Source organism: Cheilinus undulatus, linkage group 18 (assembly GCF_018320785.1).
Source record: "Cheilinus undulatus linkage group 18, ASM1832078v1, whole genome shotgun sequence".
Taxonomy (NCBI): domain Eukaryota; kingdom Metazoa; phylum Chordata; class Actinopteri; order Labriformes; family Labridae; genus Cheilinus; species Cheilinus undulatus.
In genome coordinates, this window is record NC_054882.1 from 7,849,210 (window position 1) to 7,867,764 (window position 18,555).

Consider the following 18,555-nt stretch of genomic DNA (forward strand, 5'->3'; position numbering starts at 1 on the left):
GAAGGAATTTCAGTAGAGACAGTTTTAATAAAGTGCATTTTATTGATTTGTCATTAAAGTGATTTGATTTAAGCTGTTGAATCATTTTTGTCTGTTTTGTTATGAGCCACTACTTCTAACAGCTGTGCATTAGTATAAGAAAAGACAAAGACAATCTTCTGTCCATGATTAAAAGAAGAGAGGTGATATCAAGCATTAATAGTCTGTAAGTGGGACTGTCTTAAAAACAACACTGCAGTCAGCCAGTCATAAATGCCACACACACTCTCCTCTAGTTCTCGTCCTGTGCTGCAGCAGGCTGCGGGCCCATGATGCTGTCAATCCACTCAGTGTAGTGAGAAATGACGGTGTAAATTCCAGGCTTTTTTAGTTGACCACACTTCTTTCCTCCGTTAGAAGTGACGCCCACTGCGATGCCGTTGTAGAGCAGTGGGCCTCCAGAGTCACCCTAAAGGTTAACAGAGACACGGTCAGGGAGGGAAATGACAGCTTTAGGAGAACAGATGCACATAAAACTACCATAGATTTTAAATAACAAACAAACCTGTGTGCAAATAACCATAAACATCGATTCTAATTACCAGCAGGAGGCAACTCCACTTATGCAAGACAAGGCAGACACAGCCCCAATTCCAAAAAAGCTGGGGCTTAAATGATTAAAATGATTTGCAAATCTCATAAACCTCATAATATTTTATTCACTACAGAGCATAACCAACATATCAGATGTTGAAACTGAAATCATGAAAACATTACCTCATTTTGACTTTTATAGCAGCAACACATCTCAAAAAAGTTGGGACAGGGTAACAAGAGGCTAGAAAAGTAAGTGGTTCTCATAAAAATGGCAATGATTCTGTGCTTGAAATCACTGCCGGCTTAGAGACCCTTCCAGAAATCACTGTCTGCCAACACAGTCCACCGTGCCATTCACATTAAAGCTGCAGAATTAGAAAAATCCTTAAAAGAACATGCTCCACTGTCTTTTCTGGGCCAAAATTGATTTAAAATGGAATGCTAGAAAACCATGGATGCTGTGTCCTACAGATGAGAGGAATCATTCAGCTTGTTATCAGAGTACACTCCAAAAGGCAGCATCTCTGATGTTAGGGGTTAGATTAGTGCCTATGGCATGGGCAGCTTACTGCCTCCACTTTCTCCATGTCCTAAAGAGGAACAACCTCTATGAAAGGATGCTGGTGGACAAGGCAAGGACCTCCAGAGGCAAGGAAGACCCAGAACTGTTGAACATCTAGAATCCTACATCAAGTATGAATGGGACAACATTCCTCTCCCAAAACTCAAGCAACTGGTCTCTTCACTTCTTAGACATTTACAGACTAAAAGAAGATGGTAAACATGGCCCTGTCCTTACTTCAGTTAAAGACCTGCTTGATAGATATGTTTGTTTTTATTTCACATTTGCTTTGGGAATATAATCTTTTTTATTTCAACGCCAATAAAGGCTTTCTGATTTCAAGTATTTTTATCCATTTATGGTCTGTATAAAAAGTCTCACTGCAGTCTTTTACAGCATAAACTGGCTTGAAGATATTGTTTTAAAAGTAAAAATATTGCTCTCAAAAGGTCTCATTTAATTCAGAATAAATGATGACCAAACCCCCATCATAATTTAGATTAAATGGGAGGGTGATGAACTCAAACTTACGTCACAGCTGTCTGCCATCTTGTGTGGTTGATCACAGGGGTCTGGACACACTTTATGAGCACAGATCATGTTGGAGGTGAACTTTCTGCCAAAGTAGTCGCTGCGGCTGCATCGAGCAGAGACGATCACTTCAACCACCACCTCCTGGAGCTTGTCCGGCCTGAAGCTCAGGTTATCCAGAGACCCCCATCCGGCTGTCTCGACTTCTGCGCCTGTGGTGGGGTTAGTTCCACCTGCTCGCAGGTATTCCAATGCTCTGACTGCTTCAGAGGCGTTAAACGGACGATCCAACTGTAAATGTCAAACAAAAATAAACAAGAATGCATCACATTTTTGGTTCTTTCACTCTTTCATCTCTAGATAGCAGTAACATTCAGACTGAAGCTGTGAAATCATAAAAAAATGAAAGAAAAAGTACCACTTACTTTAACCAGAGAGATGTCATTATCAAAATTGTAAGAGCTGTAACTTGGGTGGTTGTGAACCTCCAAAATGTCAAACGTCTGCTTTGTTTCTTCAGCTTCACTCAGAGAATGGAGACCAAGGACTACTTTTCTCCCATTTGCCCTGTGATAAGAATAAATAAGAATGAGTGCAGGTAAATAAAAACACTGTTGTATGTTAAAACTACTGTCTCTCTTTTATTTTATATCCTCTTAATCTTAAAATGGACAAACATTAACATGATAATGAGGATCCTACCTGATCTGTAATAAAGAGAGGAGTATGTTAACACTTTATGGACTGGGGTGGACAATCTTGGGCATTTACTCAGGCCCGTCCACACAGAGATGAAAACAATATATTGCCATTTTGTTTTGAAAAGTTTTCTGTAAACACGGGATCGTTTCAGGAAATATCCGCGTAAGCATGGGACCACTGAAAATGTCTGAAAACGCTAAGATAGATAGGGAAAACCAGTTAAAAGTGGCAAAAAAAAAATTTAAAGGGGTAAAAATGGATGGACAATGGAGAAAATAGGCTAAAAAGTGGCAAAAAAATGCTTAAATGTGGCAAAAATTGGCAAAAAAAGGGCAAACAGCAGTTAAAAATTGGTACAAATGCTTTGAATGGGCAAAAAAAGCAGTCAATGGTAAGAAGTGGTTAAAAAGTGGTAAAAATGGGTTAAAAGGTGCAAAAATGGAATGACAGTGGAGAAAAGCAGTTAAAAGGTAGCAAAAAAATAACTTTAATTGCAAACAAAGAGCCAAAAAAATGGAGAAAGCACTGAAAGAGTTGGCAAAAAATGGGCTAAAGGGGGCAAAAATTGGCAGAAAATGGTGAAAAACAGTTAAAAATTGGTAAAAATGCCTTGAAGGGGCAAGAAAAAGCAGTAAATGTTGAGAAGTGGTTTAAAAGTTGGCAAAAATGAGTCAAAAATTGTCAGAAACAGAGATGAAACAAGTGATCAAAAGGGACCCAAATAAGTAATGTGCACATCAGAACCCAATAATAAACACTTTTTGCTTGCAAATGAGCAACTTTTAGCCAGGACACTAGCACCAGTGCTAGTGATCAGACACACATGAATTGATATCATCAGTGAATCACAGCTGGTGAGGGTCTGTTCGCTGGGTTTTTCAAGGACCCAGCCTATTCTGTAGGCAGGCCTGCGATAGTACATTAGTCAGAAGGCAGATGAACAATTAGTCCTGTTAGTACATGTAGATCATGATGATAGCAAATAGGACAAGATCAGTTGGCTAACAATGGAAATGGGGACTTGAAATATAATCCTGTTCAGCACTGTGGAAAGAAAAGGCTTCAGTGAGCTGGTGGTGTTTGTCAAGCCTGAGTTAAAGCCACCATCATACATGAGTTGCATGTTTTGGTCTGTGGAGAAGCTGATGACCAGAGAAATCTGAACTTTATCATTTATACTATGGAGCTCCATGTTGTTGTTTTATCTATATTTATAAGACTTAGGCACAAATAATAAACCTGTTAGTTATCATCTCCAGCTTTGTCAACTAGAACTGGGATTAGAAGTTCTGATTAGCAGAAAACACAGAAAACATAGTGATCAACCTGCAGGACTTTGTGCAACATAAAATCACTGTAAAATTCCACCCCTACAATTTCAGGAGGGCATTCTTTGCATCAGAATACAGAATTATTCTCACCCTGTTGGCAGGCAGTGAACGGCAGTCATCACCCACTGATCAGCGATCACAAACCCTCCACACTCATGTTTCATTGTCTCTCCTTCCTGAACCTGGATGGAGGCCATGTAGGGACGGGAGTGTGGCGCAGCCTCTCTGCCACCAATTATACCTTCACCTATAATGATAGAAATTCACATTCACAGTGAAAACTTCCAGAATATATAAATGACAGGACTCTGGTTTAGTGCAATAACATACAAGAGATCAGAGCATCATAACTTTATGATAAGATAACTAAAAATCCTCGTCATTACGGGCATCTAAGTTTAGAAATTAAGATGATGAGCAATCTCAGCATAAACTCACCGTGTGAAATGAAGGCAAAAATGAAAGCTGCAACAACGAGAGCTTCTTTCTCTGCCATCATGATGTCAGTTTAACTAAACTGAGCTCAAGAGCTGTGGAAATTTAAAGGCTTCCACTTGAAGGAAAAAAGTCATAAATCAAGGAGATATGGTGCAAGACACAAGTGGGAGTCAGACATCCTCCCAATGCATGTTTCCTGGAAGAAAAACAGGAAAGCAAACATGTTCACAAACAACTTACTCTTCTCACTACAAATGCTGCAATGTCTTCAAATTTGAGATTTTTTTATCCTTATTGAATCATTTCTCATGTGATAAGGTGGATTTTTAAATTCATTTCACATCAGTCACCATGTTTTCATGTTTGACTGAAGATGAACCCAGAAATCCTCTTCATTTATAAGAGAAACGCTCAGATCGCATTCCAGAAAGTGAAAATAAATCAATGATTTAATTTTAGGTTATATAATGCTGATATTTGGATGAACCCCGATTAACCTTGTGTGCTTAAGCAAAACACTTGCAGGAAGGGAACGCTATCTTCCTCCTTTCTTCCCGTAAATCGAGCAGAAAACATGAAACACAGCCAATCTGCCATGAATAATTACACTTAGTATGTCCAAATAAACAAACGTGTGTCCAAATAATAGCACTGAACTCTACAGTTCGCACAATACATGCCAAAATCTAAAGCAGCTCTATTAAAGAATACAACAAATTTCACACTGAGCCAGACGTCTTCCTGTAAATAACTAAATGGACCGGTTTATTCTGAATTTGAACATAATTTGAGCGTGAAAAAACCCTTTTTTTTATAAAAGTTTACTTCTGTCAGTCTGACATATAACAATCTGGAAAGGGTTACAAAGCCATTTCTAAAGCTTTGGGACTACACTAAACCACAGTGAGAGCCATTATCCACAAAAGGGAAAACCTGGAACAGTGGCAAACGTCCCCAGGAATGGATGACCTGCCAAAATCACTTCAAGAGTGTACCGACTCATCCAGGAGGTCAGAAAAGAAACCAGAACAACATCTAAAGACCTGCAGGCCTCACTTAAGTTAAGTTCAGTGTTCATGATTCAACAACAACAACAATAAAAATAAAAACTTTATTTTTATAGCACTTTAAAAAAACTAGAAAAGTACTTGGAGAGCGCAGACCTTTGCCATTAGCCCGATCTCCCAATAGTGAAGAATCCTTTAAAAAATTCCTTGATCCAGATGGTGATCTGGATCAGTCCCAAAATCTAATCAGTTCTTCCTTATGCCATTTGTGACATTTCCTAAAAATTTCATCAAAATCCGTCCATAGCTTTTTGAGTTATGTTGCTAACAAACAAAGTAACAAACCCTGCTGGTCACATAACCTCCTTGGTGGGGGCAACAAGGGTTTATAAGGTGTTTTGCCTTGTGCAGAGAAAAACAGAAGAACAAAGAGAACCCAAACAAACACTGACTGAGATAACAACCCAACAGCTTTGTAAGACATCAAGAACCCAGATGTCATAAGATACCATGCAAACAGAGATATCACATAATGTTATAGATGCCATAAAAATCAGGGGCAAAAATTTGTAGAAAATGGTGAAAAGCTGTTAAAAAGGTGGCAGAAATGTATTAAATAGCAAAAATGAGCAGAAAGATGGGGAAAAGCACATAAAGAGTGGTAAAAAATGTTTTTTAAGGACAAAAATGGACAGAAAATTGTAAAAAAGTGATTAAAAAGTGTCAAAAAAATTGGTTGAATGCATAAAAAGGGGAGGACAATGGAGAAAAGTGGTTAAAATGTGGCAAAAATAGTTAAAGGGGGCAAAAATTGGCAGAAAACAGCGAACAGTGGTTAAACAGTGTCAATAAATGCTTTGAAGGGGCAAGATTAAGCAGAAATTTGTAAAAAGCAGTTAAAAAGTGGCAATATTGGTTTAATGGGAAAAAAGGGAGGACAATGGAGAAAAGCGGCTAAAAAAGTGGCAACAATGGCTAAAAGGGGCAACAATTAGAAGAAAATTGTGAAAAACGGTTAATCAGTATCAAAAAAATGATTTGAAGGGCAAGATTGAGCAGAATTTTTTTGAAAAGCGGTTAAAAAGTGGCAAAAATTGGTTAAATGGGGCAAAAATGGCAGGTCAATGGTGAAAAGAGGTTTAATAAAGTGCAAAAGTAAGCAGAAAATTGTGAAAATGGTGACAAGTGACATATGCTGACAGAGATAATAACCCATAAACTTCATAAGACATCATGAATCCAGATGTCATAAGATACCATGCAAACCAACATAAACTAGACATCATAGGTGCAATGAAAACCATACCCAAGCTATGAGGCAATAAAGATTGAAAATAGCTAAATGGCAAATAGATGATTTTAAGCAAGTATAAGAATAAGAAGAAATGAAATATTCTAAAAATTTATGAGAAAAGTAAAATTCTGTGAGAAGATAAAATCAAATAAGAATGCATTACATTAAAGCCAGTGTGTAAAATAAGTTCTAAGAAGTGATTTCAAAGATTTTCACTGATTCTGCATGCCTTAGCTCCTCAGGTAGGTTGATCCAAAGTCGAGGGGCGCTGATAGATGATGGTTGGTTGCCTTTCATTTTAAATTACCTGTAAAAAGATAAAAAAAACCCATAATTTTGGTTTGTGGTATGACAGGCCAGTGTGTTATGAGCTACCAGCCCAACTTTCAATCACGGAAACATCTCCAAGTAATGAAATTAAGCTTCAAAATAATTTAAATTTGGCTCTAAAATCTGATCCAGGATGGTGTGGGCATGTCAGTTGAATGAGCTGAAGCCACGCCCACTCATGAGAAACACGATCCTCACAGATTTAAAAAAATTCTCTGTTCTAGAGCAGAGAGACTGGAGTTGGGGATTAAATTTACTGTTTTCTGGTACAAATCTCTGTTATGATACTTTAATGACCTGTAGGTCACCATGACTGATTGAAATTTACCTCACAATGAACAACCAGCATGTAGCATGTGCTAAACATGTTTGACAATCCCAATAAAAGTTTCTATGTGTAAAAAATTTTAACGTCTAAATCTCCTCTAAGGCCTCCCTGCCCTCTGTTCCTCCACCTCAAACATAATCAGCCAAACAGAAAAATGTTTGCAGACTGTGAGCAGTATTTCTCCCAACAAGATTATTCTGTCCAAACAGCAGCTGAGTTAGACAAACATTTGTCATCGCTGCTGTGGAAGCTGAAACAAATCCAGGGGTTGATTACTGTTCAGAAAGGACAGTAAGTCTGGACAGGATTCATCCGAGTGGAGCCAAGTTTAAGCACAGCAGGTAAAGACAGGTGGAAGTAAGGGTGTAATATTTAATTCATGACATAGTGGGAACTGTTCTCTACACTACAATTATAGTCTTTAGCAATGAGAGCGCTGCTTATAAATCCTGATGTGTACCATCTGTTGACTGAGGGACATGTTAAGAGTTGTACTTTAGTTGAGATGAGGGCTTAATGAAGACTGCTGTGCCTAACAGAGAATAATTAACACTGCTAAATTATTATGGGTATGTTCCCATAATATTAGGGAATATAATAAAGATAGTTTTATTACACAGCGTCAAAAGATGCAGAAAAGAAGGCCTGATGCAAACTACCTGAAACAGTATCAAAGTCAGTCCATAACAAATTCCTTTTTACATGGTTTAGTTCATGTCTTAATCTTCAATCTATAAAAGCAAGTCTGCTTTTCTAAATTTTCTATGAGGCAGTAGAAAGGATGCTGTAGATAAACTGATGCATAGCCTGATTGAGGCAGTCGCTTACAGCCACCTGTACAGAAGTTCCATAGACCTGAAACTTCAATATCTAAGAACTCATGTCTATTTTTCCTAGATTATATAACACCATATCATCCAGTGAAGCTATTATTCTCTATCTGAGTCTGTGATGTTTTACCCTGACAAGAGACAGAAAACATCACATGGTACTCTCTATTCATGGTTCTGCACTGCCCTCTAGTGGTGCAAAAAATATCACAAGAAAATGTGATTTTTTTTTATGTAAAAACAAACAAGCCCATCAGAATTAACCTCCAAAGACACTGCATGCATAAATGAGGATATTGGATTTTGGCTTTCCTGCAACATAATAATAATTTCTGACATTATAATGTTTGGATAATTGTACAGGATGTCCATTAAAGTTTAAGTAATTTGCTAGAAATGTTGGGAGAATTTGCAATGAAATTTTCAGGACCAATCATAGAAATTTTACTGGAGAGTTTATTGGAAGTTTTGAAGGAAGTTTGCTTTGATTTTTTTGGGCATTTTCATAGAGAAAGGGGACATTTGTTTGGAAATGTTCAAGCATTTTAAGTATTTATTAATTTTGGGGAATTTGACTTGACTCTTTTAGGGGGAATTTGTGCTGAGATTTTTGAAGGGATTTCATGGAAATGTGGAACATTTATTTGTACATTTATGGGAATGTGGGGGTTGTTTGGGGGGGGATTCTCCATAATTTTCATGGACTTTGAGGGAATGTACTTGTTAATGTTTTTGGAATTGTTTAGAAGTTTCAGCTGGAGTTTGCGTAAAAATCTTCAGGGGTTTAACTGGTATTTTGAGGAGAAATTTTGTTGTAATGTTTGGCTTGCTGACAAGGCGTCACCTAAACATTTGAGGAATACTTGAAGACATTTTTGAGAACTTTTAATGGGATATCAAAAATATGTTTAAGAATGCTCAAGCATTTTCAGGGAAAGTGGAAAATGTAAGAATGTATTTGGAACTTTTGGGTGCTTGACTCGATTTTTGGGAAATTTCTGTTGAGATTGTGTATTTGTGGTTTGTTTTTGGTTGTTTGAGGGAATTTTCTATTATTTTCATGGAATTTTTGGGGGATGTAATTGTAATATTGTTGGGAATCCTATAAAAAAATTTGGGGGGGAATTTGTATTATATTTTTCAAGAATTTATATGGAATTTTGGGAAATCTGACGAGTTTTTGGTGTACATTTAACAGGATAGTCAAAACATATTTTTTGGAAATTTTCAAACATTTGCATGGAAATTTTGGAATTGTATTGGAATTTATGGTTATTTGACTTGATTTTTTGGGTGGAATTTGCAATTACATCTTTTTTTATGGAACTTTGGGAAATTGCTAATTTTTGGGAATGTGATAGGGAATTTGAGAGGGGCTGCCTGTAAAGTTCCCCTGCATTTCCATGAAAATGTCAGGAATTTGATTTGATTGTTTGGGGAATTTCTTCAAAAAATTTCAGGGAAGTTTTTGTACATTCTTGTAAATTTCATGAGAAATGGGGGGATTTGCATGTTTTTTTTTTGGAATTCACATGGCTGTTTTGTGGATTTTTTTCTGTTTCTATTTCAGTCTTTATGCTCAGGTCTCACTTAAACATTTGGAGCATATTTTTAAAAAATGGTGGTTCTTTAATGGGAAACTTTGAGAATATGTTCAAGAATTTTGATTTTAGGAAATTCTTTGAATTTTGGGATTTTTATGTTGATTTTGGAAAGGAACATGTCCGAGAAAATCCAGAGCTTTTTGTGGAAATTTTGTTCATGCTTGGCCTCAAAATCCCTGCGGTCCATCATCAAAACAGCTCTCTCAGTGACTGACACCATTTCTTACTGACCTCCAACAACTGACCAACACAGTCAAAACATCTACTACAAACCCAGAGTTGTATTTTCTGCAGAAACAAGGCCTTCGGGAGATTTTTGGACATAATTTTTGGTAAAAATCAATTCCTGTTCAAAGACATGGCTGAACTCTAAAACTTAAAAGCTTATATTTAATCCAAATAAGTGAGAGAAACTAAAACACAGGTTAGAAACAGAGGCTCAGGTCTCAGGAGGTTAATATGACTAATTAATAATAAAAAAGTGTGCCTGCTGTCTTATCATGTCCCATTTGACTACACTGATGTTAAAGCTTTTAATACGGACTGAATTTGGAATAGCAAAATGGTTGAACATGTCCTTAAGTGTCAAAAAGTCAGTTTGATATCATTTTAGCTCCTTCTTAGAAATAAATATATAGTAAAGGAACATGTTTGACCTCAGAGTGATCCTGTGGTTTCATTTCTGTAAAGTTGGGAAATGATTATGTCTTTAAAACATTTTCCTACTCCTTGCCTGTTAAACTGTGACTCACATAATCACAATAGCAAGCAAGGAACGACATAATTGTTCAGAATTACAGGGGGAAACTGACAAAAACATCTGTATCCACCTGGATGATGAGTTAATTTAGCTGCAGAAACATTTGCTTTAGAATTCTAGAGCCAACATCAACGAGTGTTGCATAATTCAACATTAGAGCAGATTATCTAGCACTGATATGATGCTTTTAAAATAGGTGTAAGTTGATAAATATTGTACTTTTGCACTGACACATCTATAGGAGTGCGGGCCTATTAAATCAGAGGAATGTTTTGATTATTAGCTCATAATTGTGCTTCACCGTATCAGACTTCTGTTACCATGAGTTACAGCTACAACTGTACAAGCCTGCAGCGACCAGGCCCACCCAGCCAGGTATGCAGGTGTGTTTGTTACATGTGTGTAGACATCCATATCAGTTCGTCCCTGTGTGTGGTCTGGCACTGAACCAGTTATCAGATGTGAGTTAACAGAGTCATTTTCCACTTTATGTTTTTCTAAATTTTTCCTTACGTGTTCTCTCCCTCTCTCTCTCTCTTTTTTCCCTCAGTGCCTCTCCTCCCTCACTCTCTCGCTCGCTCGCTCATTCTAACCTCAGCTTTCATTCTCAGACGCTGACTCAGCGGGCCTGTCAGAGTGTCTGGCAGGTTTTCTGTCCATCAATCAATTACCCTGCTGTCTGTAGTTTCATTATTCTGTCAGTTTGTCATTTTGTTTATGTCTTTGATCAATCCTCAGTGCTGGAGAGTTTTTAAAATAAATTTTATTTTGTAGGAAAAAGGGACGAACAACAGGAAATAGGAGGTATGTGCTAAAACAAGTTATATCAAGAGTAGATGGGAGCTTTGTTTTCTGGTTTTAATAACATTGCTGAATAAAAAGTTACAATGCTGCTGGTCCCTGAAGTGTCTATATTTTACAACCCCAGTTTCAAAAAAGTTGGGGCACTTTGTAAAGTGTGAAAAACCAGAATGCAATGATTTGCAAATTTCATAAAATCATATTTTATTCACAATAGAAAATAAACAACATATCAGATGTTGAAATTTAGACATCTTACCATTTCATGAAAAATTCTAGCTCATTTTGAATTTGATGGCAGCAACACATCTCAAAAAAGTAGGTACGGGGCAATGAAAGGCTGGAAAAGAAAGTGTTACTGATGAAAATTTGCGATTTGCAAAATGCTGACCTGTTGCAACTAGTTAGGTTAATTTGCAACAGGTCAGTGACATCACTGCAAAAAACTGCATTTAAAAAATGTGGATCAATTTCGGAAAAATGTTCCTCAACTTACAAGAAAAGACTGTGAATATCCCATCATCTACAGTCCATAATACCAAAAGATTCAGACACTCTGGAGGAATATCTGTGCACAAGAGACATGATTGGCCATGACATCTGGAAGTTAAAGCTGTATCATGCAAAGAAGAAGCAACAGGATCCAGGAACACTGCTGTCTTCTCTGGGCAAAAGCTCATTTAGAATGGACTGAGGCAAAATGGAAAACTGTTGTGGTCAAATTAATCAAAATTTGAAATATCTTTTGCAAACCATAAATGCTGTTTCCTGCAGACCAAAGAGGAGAGGGACCATCCGGCAAACAGTTCTAAAGCCTGCATCTCTGTTGGTACGGGGTTACATTAGTGTCTATGGTGTGGGCAGCTTACACATCTAGAAAGGCTCTATCAATGCTTAAAAGAATAAAGAGCATTTAGAGCAACTATGCTCCCATCCACACAACATCCCTTTCGAGGAAGGCCTTGCATATTTCAGCAAAACAATGCTAAACCACATACTGCATCCAGACATTTCACCAACAGAAAACTCTGAGCGCATCACAAAAAAAAAAAAAAAAAAAAAAAAAGAAGGCTAAAAAGAAGACCCAGGACTACTGAGCAACTAGAATCCTACATCAGACAAGAATGGGACAACATGTCGCAGAGGGGATACACAACGCAAACATGGCCCTGTCCCTTCTTTTTTGAGATCTGTTGCTACCATCAAATTCAAAATGAGCTCATATTTTTTCATGAAATGAGAAAATGTCTCAGTTTCAACATCTGATATGTTGTTTATGTTCTATTGTGAATGATTTATCCTCCTAAGACCCTGCATCCTAGCAATGATTTTTGGGATTAGAATTGATATAATAATTGTTCAAAATGTCCGTTCAAGTTCAAAGTGTTTGCTGGAAACACTGGGATAAGTTGCTGTTTGGATATTTTAGGGAATTTGCTTGGAAGTTATCAAAGTATTTTTATTGAAATTAAGAGGACACTCTTCTATATTTTGGAGAGTCCCATGAAAATACATTTATTTAAAATTTTTAAATGCATTTTCATGAGAGTATGGGGAAATCTCTGGCAAATCTTTGGGAAGTTGGACTAGGAATTTGGGCTTCTGGATTGTCCTTCGAATTTTTCAACATTTTTCTCGAAAACTTTAGGGGGTTTGGGTTATTTCCATCATTTTCATGGAATTTTGGAGAATGTTTCTTGAACATGTCTAGAATTTGCTAAATTTTTATTGGAATTTTCAGGCTTTATGAGGAATTTTCACTATCTAAAGAAATATTTGGGTACTTTAAAAAAATATCTTAGTATTTTCAAATACATTTTTTTAATTATGGAATTTTCAGGTGTTTTGGGAAGTAAATTTCCAAGAAATATCTGTTCAAACAACACTGATATTTTAACTTATCTGACCGTATTTATCCCAAATAAGTGGGAGAAAATAAAAATGCTCTCTAAACAACGGCTAGGGTCTCAGAAGGGTATGTTTTTGAGATTTGAAAATCACTGCATTCTGTTTTTATTTATATTTTACACAGCGCCCCAACTTTTCTTTAAATCAGGGCTGTAAGTTAAAATGTTAATTCAAGAAATTGTACAAAAGGCATAGAAAATATGATTACTTTTACCCAGAAAGACCACAGGCAGTCATTTTGACTGCAGATTTGTTGAACTTAAACTTTTTTCCACGGCTGCATCTTGGTATCTTTGCAGCCTTCCTTGTTTCTCACAGAGTAAACTGCTTGGACCTATTGTAGATGTTTAGTAGTTTAAATAAACTAGACTGAGAAAGTTTTAGGCTGTTATAAGTCAGGATCAAGGGTTTGACCATACTATTACATCACCTCAGTCCAGCTGTTATGGAGAGAGACAGATCAGGAAACCCTGTTTTGGCTGTCATCAAAACATTTATTCATAGTTTTATAAACCAGATTTACCTCAGGATTTACCAATGAAAGCTCAGATCTGCTTTTATTTTGAAAGAGAAAAGAACTTCAGCTAGTGTGCCCCAATAGCGAGTGTGTGGAACTTGAATTTTTGTTGCTGTGGTACTGAAAGTGGTATCTTGACAACCTTAGTGTATTTATCTATCTATTCCATGCGGTGCTTTTATTTTTCCCTTGACTCTTTTCCTGTAAAAACAACTGCCAAAATTCAGACTGAAACCATCAATTGTGTCTGTCTAAGCATAAGAATCGGCCTGTAAATATAACCATTTTTAACATGGGAAACCTGAAACACACACTAGTTGGAGGCTGGTACATGCAGAAATGTTAATCGTGGTATGACTCAGCTGTGCAGCTTTATGTGTCACACTCCATTTACACTGATTACTGAGTAACTGTGCATTAGTCACTCAAACTTTAACTGATGTACTAAGGGGAAAAAGTGTCAAAAACAGCAGATACCAAACATCCCTGGTGAGAAAATGCAGCAGAAATTACATTCGCAGTCTCAGAAACTACCATTACATAACAGAGAGGGGGATATTAAAGACTACAGTCACTTTAGTTTCATGTTGTGAGTCATAATCACAAGGATCAACCGATGCAGTAAGAAGCTCCCCACCTCGCTGACATTAAGGCATAATGAAATACAGAGCTTTTATGGACACGTTTTTTGCAGAGGGCTTTGAACAATCAGTGCATGATAGATAATAAGACAATGCTGTAAAGGAGCATTACACCAAAACTGAAGGGATATAAAAGCACTGCAATGGCTTTCATACATTGTAGTTTTATTGCATTCTGCTTGTGATTTAAACATTTTTCACTCCGATGGGTGAGTCTGGGTTTGGTGGCTGCTGGGAGAACATTACCTGCCTGACTGCACTGTTCTAACTGTGAAGTTTGGTGGAGTATAATCGTATGGGGCTGGTTTAAACGGTTTGGCTTAGCCCCTTATCTCCTTTTTGGCAACAGCTTTGGGAGGCCCTTTTCTATTCCAACATGACTGGACCCCAGTGCACAAAATAGGCACTATAGAGACATGGTTTAATTAGTATTGTGTGGAATAACTTGACTGGTCAACAGAGCCCTGACTTCAACCCCACTGAGCAGCTTTTGGATGAACTGGAATGGAGATTGCAAATCAGGCTTCTCGTCCAACATCAGTGCCTGACCTCATAAATGCTCTAAAGAATGATTGGGCACAAATTCCCACAGAAAGACTCCAAAATCTCATGGAAAGCCTCCCTAGAAGAGTGGAGGCTGTTATAGCTTTCATATTATAGCACATGTATTGTAGTAGACCCCCACAGATCCAAGAAAATCTCTCTCTCTCTCTCTCTCTCTCTCTCTATATATATATATATATATTTTTTTTTTCAGTATTAACCTCCTAAGACCCTGCATGCACAAATGAGGATATTACATTCTGGCTTTCATAATAATCATTTCTACATTTAGAATTTTTAAGATAATAATCTGGAATTTCCATTGAAGTTTAAGTAATTCACTTGAAATACTGGGAGAATTAATGTGAACTTATATATAACTTGATATTTTTTGCATATTTTTGAGTGCTTCTTGTAATGTTTTTGAGTGTTTGTGAGAAAACTTGGGGCTGTTCTTTTGAATATTTGGGGGAATTTTGAGATAAATTTTCAGGCATTTTTGTGTACATTTGGTAAATGTATTAGTCATTTTTGGGAATTTTATTTGATTCTTTGGGGAGGAAGAATACCTAAAACTTCCAAAGTTTTAGGTATTCTAAAGGGGACTTGGGAAATGCATTTTTTTTAATTTGGGAAGTTTGGGAATTCAGACACGAGGTATCCTTTGAAATTTTTAGATTTTTATGGAAGCTTCAGGGAGCTCGTTAAGGTGATTGGGGGACATTTTCATGGAGTTCTGGGAAATATATTTGGCCATTTTGGGGAGTTTGCTTTGATATTTTTTGGGGATTTTTTTTTACACTTTTCCAGAATTTACATGGGATTTCTTTGGAGGGGAGGAAGTGTTGGGAAGTTTCTTTGAATTTTGGGGAATTTGTGTTGATATTGGACATCATTTAGGTCAAAATTAACTCCTGTTCAAAGAAAAGGCTGACCTTTTAAACTTATCAGGTCCTAATCATCCCAAATAAGTGGGAGAAACTGCAACTGCATTCCAAGCAAAAGCTCAGGTTTCAGGAGGTTAAATACCGTATTCTAGTGGAAGACAGGGCTAATCTGTTTGAGTTGATCAGGATGTTTCTGAATGAGATACACTTGTTGACCTGTTGAGAAAACCTTGTATAACATTTATGCAATGCTTTGCTTTATAGATGTTGTATTTCAATTTATTTCTATGCTTTCTATGCACTCCTATGTATGATAATTCTAAGTCTACTATATAACTGGATTGTGTTTTTCCTCTTGATTTGTCTATTTTCTATGTTAAGCAGCAAGTTGATTGATTTTCCTAATAGATAGCGTCATATCATCTGCATAAGGTGTAACTAGAAGAGCCTATTAATGATAATTCTGGCCAAATAACAGCTATATCAGAGACCTTCCCACCTAAGCATGTGTCCAGTAGGCAAACTTAAATATGAACCAAAAAAACATGCATAAAATTAACCTTTAATAATAAAAATATGAAATCTAATGAGCTTTGTACTTAAAAAAGTCACCAGAAATGACCCATGCTACAAGTTAGATCATGATTCTTCACTTATGAAACTTTAACCTCAGCTTTTGACAGACTTTAAGTGTAAAGCTCTGCCATTAAAGTATGTGTTATTACATCATAAATCCAATCTAAATGTTGTAAAAGTTTAAATCTTGGCCTCTCCACCCTCTGTCAGTCTCTCCCTGAGCCCGTCTTTGTCTCTCCAGTTGAGCGGTGGTCCGCCGCTCCGTGCTGGCGTTGCTCCAGAGTTGGGGGATTATTGTTAAACGTTTATAATCTCTGCTGTTTCCTCCAGCAGCGCTGGCCCTTCTGATGGGAGCCAGTGTTTAGAAGGGGCTCCACGAGACGGGATGCTCTTTAACTTTAATCTCTCTAATCTCTCTTCTTACTGCAGGCTGGGGTCCCACAGACCTGTCATCCCTGCACTCATAATGCTCCTAAAGACATTTGATTCACAGGGCAGCCTGTGATTTCAGTTTGGGAAATTCTGGCATGTTTACGAGACATGCATGTTGATTTAAACCCCGATATGTAACAATTAGAAATACTTCTGAGGCTGAATGAAAGTTCTATGTTTTATAGTGATTGTCTTTCATTTGGACGGAATATATTAAACAATGATTCATTTGATAATTGTGCACTTATACCGCTGATGAGAATATGAGATAATGCCTTTCACACACAGGCATATTCAAACTTGTAGTAATTAATTTCCTTTTAAATTGAGTTGGGAGAGTAAATGTGCTCCAGGCGTGTAAATATGCCAACATGTAGAGAGCACATTTTCACACAAATTCACAAATAATGTCAAAATATGGTGAAGAAGCACAGAAAATATTCACATGTGCTTCATAATGGGAACTCAACTCTCTTCATTAAAAACCTAGGATACATTTTACAACCCAAATTCCAAAAAAGTTGGGGCACTGTGCAAATATCAATAAGTGCAGACTGCAATTATTTGCAAATCCCATAAACCCATATTTATTCACATCAGAACATAAACAACCATTTCAACATTTCATGAAATATATATGCTTATTTTGAATTTGATGGCAGCCACAAAAAAGTAGGGACAGGGCAACAAATGGCTGGAAAACTAAGTGTTACTTAGAAAGCTGAAGGAGCAAAAAGTTGGTAACATGACTGGTTATAGAAGTAGCGTTTTAGAGAGGCAGAATCCCTAAGAAGGAAAGAGGGGCAGAGGTTCACCAATCTGCAAAAAACAGCACCTTAAAATCATGGAAAACTTTCAGAAGAATGCTCCTCAATGTGAAGCTCCATCTACAGTGCATAATATCTAAATATTCAGAGAATCTGGAGAAATCTCTGTGCACAAGGGACAAAGCTGAAGGTCAATATTGGAGGCTTGTAACTTCCAAGGCTTTCTGGTGGCACTGCATTGACAATAGGCATGATTCTGGGCTGGAAATCAGTGCATAGGCTCAGAAACACTTCCATAAATCACTGCCATTCAACACAGTTGACCGTGCCATCCACTAATGTGAGTTAAAGCTGCATCATACAAAGAAACATATGTGAACAGGATCCAGAAATGCCAGAGCTCATTTAAAATGAACTGAGGCAAAATGGAAAACTGTTCTGTGGTCAGAACAGTGTTAATTTCATCGACTAAAACCAGACTAAAACTAACAAAAATAGATCTGTGATGACAACTGAAAAAAACGAAGTTTAGTTTTCATCAAGATGATTAAAACTAGACTAAAATGTAATGTTGTTTTTGTCGGACATTCAAAATCTGTGATATTGCTCCACTGTAGGTAAATCTGTCAAAATGCAATGAATCTGTATCTATTCTGCCTCTCAGCTGTAGAAAGCAGGGACCCCATGTTTTGCAGAGTGCAGAGAACACACTACCATGATTTGGTTCCAGATTTAGGCAAGAAAATAAATGCTTGGACTAAAAGTAAAGACTAAAATGTGAGGACTTTTTATGGACTAAAACTAGACTAAAATGTTTTGAGTTTCGTCGACTAAAACTAGACTAAAACTAAAAAAAGTAGAAATGATTAAAATGGGACAGAAACTAAAATACATATTATTAAAAGAATAAAACCAAGACTAAAATTAAAAATAGCTTCTAAAATTAACACTGGGTCAAAAGGTCATGGTCATGGAGTGTCTATGGTGTAGGCAGCTTACACATCTGGAAAGGCACTATCAATGCTGAGAAGTATATAGAAGCTTTAGAGCAACGTATGCTCCCATTCAGACAGCATCTCTTTCAGGGAAGGCCTTGCATATTTTTGCAACACAGTGCTAAAGTATATCCATCACAACAGCATGGCTTCACAGTAGAAGAGCCCTGATGCAGAACTGGCCTGCCTGGAGTC

The 18,555-nt window shown here is 37.1% G+C and overlaps 1 protein-coding gene across 1 annotated transcript; it reads right to left on the bottom strand.

The window, feature by feature from the left end:
• Positions 1 to 22: 22 nt before the first annotated feature.
• Positions 23 to 4,291, bottom strand: cfd (complement factor D (adipsin)). The gene is made up of 5 exons (XM_041812329.1): positions 4,141 to 4,291; positions 3,793 to 3,949; positions 2,095 to 2,236; positions 1,670 to 1,960; positions 23 to 448 (listed from the first exon to the last, which is right to left on the bottom strand). Exons 1-5 carry the CDS (start codon positions 4,199 to 4,201, stop codon positions 272 to 274), a joined length of 828 nt encoding a protein of 275 aa, XP_041668263.1. The 5' UTR covers positions 4,202 to 4,291; the 3' UTR covers positions 23 to 271.
• Positions 4,292 to 18,555: the final 14,264 nt, after the last annotated feature.